The 5830-nt window shown below is 49.5% G+C and overlaps 3 protein-coding genes across 4 annotated transcripts; 1 reads left to right on the top strand and 2 right to left on the bottom strand.

The window, feature by feature from the left end:
* Window positions 1-52: 52 nt before the first annotated feature.
* PPTG_17311 (hypothetical protein) lies at window positions 53-1922 on the top strand. Its single transcript, XM_008915515.1, has 3 exons — window positions 53-259; window positions 329-718; window positions 777-1922. The coding sequence occupies exons 1-3, from the start codon at window positions 74-76 to the stop codon at window positions 1455-1457; spliced, it is 1257 nt and encodes a 418-aa protein (XP_008913763.1). The 5' UTR covers window positions 53-73; the 3' UTR covers window positions 1458-1922.
* Window positions 1505-2927, bottom strand: PPTG_17310. 2 transcript variants are annotated; one of them, XM_008915513.1, is made up of 3 exons: window positions 1932-2927; window positions 1809-1867; window positions 1505-1750 (listed from the first exon to the last, which is right to left on the bottom strand). In XM_008915513.1, exons 1-3 carry the CDS (start codon window positions 2851-2853, stop codon window positions 1538-1540), a joined length of 1194 nt encoding a protein of 397 aa, XP_008913761.1. In that variant the 5' UTR covers window positions 2854-2927; the 3' UTR covers window positions 1505-1537. The 2 variants fall into 2 exon arrangements, with proteins under 2 accessions (XP_008913761.1, XP_008913762.1); XM_008915514.1 differs by having other exon boundaries at window positions 1505-1867.
* Window positions 2928-2983: 56 nt separating this feature from the next.
* Window positions 2984-5503, bottom strand: PPTG_17309 (hypothetical protein; the record flags this gene model as incomplete). The annotated part of the gene is made up of 1 exon (XM_008915512.1): window positions 2984-5503. One exon carries the CDS (start codon window positions 5501-5503, stop codon window positions 2984-2986), a length of 2520 nt encoding a protein of 839 aa, XP_008913760.1.
* Window positions 5504-5830: the final 327 nt, after the last annotated feature.

Raw genomic sequence — 5830 nt, 5'->3', positions numbered from 1 at the left:
ATTTTAGTTTTACTAGAGTATCCTGTCTAATTATTGTGATTTTTATCTGCTGACAGCTCTCCATCACGCAGTCATGAACAACATTCCTATGGCTGTGCGGATGCTGCTTGACGTGAGGGCTGAGACGACTATAGTAAACAAGGAAGGACTCACTGCCTTAGGCATTGCGCGAGTTCGTCTACGTCCGGACTCAACGGTGCGTCATCTCCTAACTGAGGACGAGCAGCTGCAAAATCTTGCTCGAATTACGTCGATTCCGGTACGTGTTTAATGCAGACACAGGTGAATTATATCTACAATTTTTTAAACTCATGATCCTAATGTTTAGAAACAAACTCTGGAAGACAACGTGTACAAGCTCGCGTTTTTCGTTCCATGGCTGGTGTTTCCTCTCGCGTGCTACGTGATCATGACGGTGAATGGAGCGCTCTACATCATACTGTCGCTCTCCATCTTATTGGCTGCTGCAATGCTGCTACTTAAACTGGTTCAGCGAGGCTCCTACGGTGACAAGAGGAAGGCGGCATCGCTTATGTTCGGAGTCAACGTCGCGTCCATCGTGTATCTTGTTGGCAGTTTTCCTCGATTCTGTGGTTACTGCAGTACTACTTTTTGTGCCATTACAGCAGTATCCTGCACTATGATCGGTGTCACATTGTTTAAAACAGCCACATCCGACCCGGGCGAGGTGTTCACATCATACGACGAGAAGCTTCATGTACGTTAAGCTGCTCTACACTTCAAAAGACACAATAACTGATTACCATTCCTCTTAGAACATTCGTTATCTCGTCGAATCCAAGTTACCCAGCGCGACTAAGTTGTGTCTTACATGTTTACACAAGAGACCGCTACGTGGGAAACACTGCGCAGAAACAAACTCTTGTATCGCCAAGTTCGACCACTACTGCCCCTTTGTAGTGAACGCCATTGGTGCGCGCAACCATGCAGCTTTCCTGGGATTCCTCTTCTCGGCCGTATTGTCAATTAGTTTGGAACTTATCGCGTGTTGGCGTTTTGCTCGTGCTCAACCGAAACTTGTGGCGGACTTTACTGTTCACTGGCAATATTGGAAGTGGAACACATCGTTGTGGGCTTTTCTTTCGGGTGAAAATGTTGCAGCTGTCGGTACTCCCGGATTGTTCGACTGGATTTGGAGTGTGGCTCATTTCCAGCCATTTTTGTTCTGCGTCATGTTGCTGGACGTCGTGCAGATCGCGTGGATCGCGTACATGTTGTTCTTCCACGTTTACCTCATGTGTGCGGCTCTCACGACGAACGAGGTCGTCAAGAACGAAAATCTCGATCGTGCGTATTCTCGAGGTGTTGTAAACAACATTGTCGACTTTTTGGGGCTACCAGGACAGCGACCGGTGGACTGGCGTCGCATTTATAATCTGGAAGAGTTCAAAAACCAGATTGCGTTGTCTTCAGGTCCGATGAGGAAGGATCTGTGAGTATGAGTATGGACCGAGTGGCTTAACAGCCAAAGTAACGCATTGGTCTGTTGACAACAAGATGGTCTTTGTGTTTTTGATTAAAGAATGCGCTCGATACAGCGTAGACGTGCACTACGGGAGCGTGAGTTGATTGCGATCTCTTCATCTGTAGCTTTGGTGGCTTTACGACGTGGGAGGCGGAAGCGCTTGTTCTTTAATGGATCGATGATCTCTTCGTCTTCATCTTCTTCATCAATATCTTCATATTCCCACTCATCCTCTTCATCGTCTCCAATTCTACCCTTCATGTCCTGTAAAACGAAGGTTAGAAAATATACAACATGTCCATTTCTAGAATTTAGAGCGTACTAGATCGCGGAAAAAGTCCTTAATCGGTCGATCTTCCAATGAATGGAACGCGATGGTCACTACCATCCAAGCACATCGTTAGTGGTTAACACAATACACCAACAACGTCAGTTGCATGCTTACCGAGTCGTCCATGCGGCGCTAAATGGTTCACGAGCTGCTTCACGCCATTGTCAACGTGGTAAAGCTCGTCGTTCACATAAATCCGCAGAGCCTGGAAGCAACGCGTGGCGGGGTGTGTACTGCCCAATTTACTAGCGCGTTTGCTCTTCTTCTTCTTCTTCGTTTTGTCTCCCGATTTCCACATATTCGCGATACGTTCAATACATTCACGTAGATCTCTCGTGGTCTCGAACACTTTGCCTCTCTCCTCTCGTTCCCTCACTATGGCCTTGGCAAACTCCTTTGCTAGTCTTTCCTCTCCGTAATCTCTGAAGATCTTCGTGAGCTGCACTTCTGACAGCGTGTTCACTGCATCTGCTGCGGTCGGTAGAGTAGAATCTCGCTGGTTAAACCTCATGTCCAATGGTCCGTCATTCAGCACACTAAAGCCACGTCTCGCAGCGTCAAAATGGAAGCTATTGGCCCCGAAATCAACGAGAATCCCGTCCACTTCATCCGGGAACTCAGCAGCTTCCAAATGTTTTGCCAACTCAGCGTACGATCCGTTCTGGAAGATTACGCGGCCATGGAATTCGGCCAAATTGGCTTTTGCGATGCTCAAAACTTCGGGGTCGCGGTCAATACAGAGCAGTTTAGCTTCAGGAAAGCGTTGCAAAATGGCTCTCGAGTGGCCTCCAAAGCCTGCAGTGCCGTCCACGAAGTAATGCGGCTTGGAATCGTCGGAAACATTCCGAGATAAGGCAGCAACAGTCTCCTGTAGCAATACGGGGACGTGTACAGGTGGCTGGGAGCCGTCACTGGCACTTTGACTAGTACTGAACGATACACAAGACCCAGTATGTGGCACACTGCGCTGTAGCAACGGAGGAAGAACCCTAGACGCACGTAGAGCAGCGGAAGAATGCAAGCGGAGCAGCAACATATCCACCAGCCGCACGTTTGAACTCCTATCACCTTAGACAGGGATTAGATGGCTACATCGCTTTCTAGGTGGTCGTAAACAAAACGTAACATTTCAACTTTCTTGTTGTCTACGCAATATTACGATTAACTTAGGCCGTGGTCGGTGGCGCCATCCACTTAGCGTAGATGCTACGGGAGCCTTGCGCTCCTTCCATGAGTTCCAGTGCTTCCTCTCGTGTCAAGTTACGTGGCAGCTCGTCCTCACGCCACAAGAATGAGCGAGGTTTCCGACGTGCATTTACCTCACTCGTGAGATCCTCAAGGTCGCGTACGTTTGCACAGAGACGCAACAGCCTCGACTTGCCATCTTGTGAGCGCTCGAAACGCACCACTCCACTCTCCACCAAGAAGTCCAAAGACTGTTTAATACTCTCACTACACAAAGCTTCAGCGTGACGCAGCTGTTGCCGCAGGAACAATTCCTTCGCTAGAACCTGCACGCGACGCACAAGATCGCGTTCTGTGTGTTCAATATCGTCCTCAAGAAGACTCCAGAGTCCCTGCGTTGTGAGCCACAACGAGTCCATGAAGGACCAGTTTAAAGACAACACGAAGCTCATCAACTTCGAAATGTTCCAGTTGGTCACATCCACCGTCACTGTGCCCGAAGACTCGTCCACTTTACACTCCGAAGCTTCAGCAAAGAACTGGTCCACACGAGCGTCAACGTCAATAGGTTTGTGTCGACAAATGTGACGTAAAAAGTTCCAGATCTTCTGTGCTTGTTGCTTGATTACCCAGACATCCACTTTGTGGGTTGTGTAACTTTCGTAACATTTAGAACGCTGACGTAACGCAGCATCCACAGCGCCAATCACTGCCATCTCAGGTAGGAAAATATGGAGCAAATGGTTACGATAGAAGCCCAACTCCAGAGCTCGCACTGGGTACTGCAAGTGAGGCGTCACAATGTCATTAGCTCTCGTCTCCACATTCAGGATTGACAGAGCGTGAGCAGTGATATCATCATTCTCCACGTGAGCTACAGTGGCTCCACGTTTCTCCAGCTCCTCTACGAGCCACACAGTGCGAGTCTCCAGCATTTCTTGCGTCACATATGCGCGTTTCCACATGAGTAGCGCAGCTATTATCGCAGTCGACGTAATTGTTCCAGAGGTCTGCATGCGCTGGGCTACTAGGTCCGAGGAAGTCTCAAGTGACGACGTCTCTGTAAGAGGTACAGGCTCTCCAAAGCGCACGTACGAGTGGCCAAGACGTAAGAAGAAGAGGTCCCATACAGACCGAAACAAAACAGCCAGACTCTCCTTCTCCTTGGGCTTACCAAGCAGCTGGTTGGCGTATCCATCGACCTCGTACACTTTGTCATAATCCAGCGAGATAGGGACGACCAGGACCGTCTTCTTCTCCTTATTAGCGTCATCGGACGCTCCCTTAACGTAGTTAAGGAACATCGACATAAACCCTAAGCGGGGTTTACACACTCGTCCATGACGTGATCGTCCACCCTCAATAAAGACTTCCACAGGGTTCCCATCCTCCAGTAGCTCGTGTACGTATTGTTCCAACACCTCCTTATAGAGATTATCGTTCTTGAACGACCGACGGATGAAGAAGCTGCCGTTCGCACGTAAAAAGGAGCCCACCAATGGTAAATCCAAGTTGTTACCAGCTGCGATACGAGGCAAAGGAATGCCGTAAGCGAAGCACAAATAGCTGATGATCAAATAGTCCAAGTGACTCTTGTGTGTAGGTGCGAATACGACGCTCACGTCTCCTTCAGACGCTTCCAGTACACGACGAACATGATGGAGAGACTCCAAGTCCACGTGGAGTCCGTTGAATAGCAGTCGCCACGTCTTAGTGAGCAGCCAGCCCAGACAACGCACAGCAGGCATGAACATGTCGGACTTTAAGCTCTCAAAGATCTGAGTTACACGTTTCAGCTCCGTTGGGTTCGAGGTTTCCACCCTCTCAATGAGATTTCGGTGGTGTATGTCCACTGATGATGGAGGTCTTCCACGTAAGTTCACATCAACTCCAGAGCGACAGATGAAGAGTAAATCCAGTACAGCTAATCTCACGTCGGCTAGCTGTCGTGCCAGACTTGGCTGAGCCTTGGTGGAGCTCTGCGTTATCAGTGAGCTCGCTGTCTCGGCGCAACGCTGGTCAATAGACGACAGCAGCCACGTCGGCTCCATCACGTTGACGAAGCCGTGTTGCCGTGTACAATCACTTTTGTCGTCGTCACAGTCCTGTATTAAGGGCGCTTCTTCTTGCAGTGTCGTCCAGTCCTGCTCCAAGGTCCACTTGTCCATCTGTTCAGACTTCAGGTGCAGAGGTGCGCTCTTGGGCTGCTCTGCGCTGATCTCCTTGGCCTGGAGGGCCACTGCTAATGCCATACTCGACGTGGCTACAACGCGGCCTGAGGCTTTGGCTGCGTGCTCCTGCTGCTGGCTCGCGTCCGTCTTCTTGAGCAGCTTGCGCACTTTGTCCTGGTACTTTTGATAGCGCAGTTGCAGCCTCAACGCGGCCCCGTTGGGCACCAGAAGGGGACGTAAGTGCGCTGGCAGCTTCGGCCCACTAGGCGCACCTAGCGGAGCGCTGCGCCACTCGTCCAGCACGTGCTTCTTCCCCATCGGCTTGAGCATCCTGCCTGCCCACGAGCCGGAATGTTGGCGAGTGAGCTGTTGGTGTGTGGCAAACACGATGGGAGGCTGGGATGATGACGCCATGTCGATGTTGATAACTTTTTATATTCATACCTGACTATAAAGTCTATACAGTAAGGAAAGCATAGATCTTTATATACCAACTTTATATAATGATAACATGCTACCTTGAATAAAAATCAGAGCGTAAAAGTAATAAATCTTGCAAGGATTATCAAATACCTGAATCAGGAAATAAGCGTTTCTGGTGTCTCTGTTCGACTACCTGAGACCTTTGCTGCCACAAAAGAGTTGGAGACCAAAACA

The sequence above is a fragment of the Phytophthora parasitica genome (genome assembly GCF_000247585.1).
Source record: "Phytophthora parasitica INRA-310 unplaced genomic scaffold supercont2.71, whole genome shotgun sequence".
NCBI lineage: Eukaryota > Oomycota > Peronosporomycetes > Peronosporales > Peronosporaceae > Phytophthora > Phytophthora nicotianae.
The sequence above is the reverse complement of the archived record's forward strand: the minus strand, read 5'-3'. Positions and strand labels throughout refer to the sequence as shown.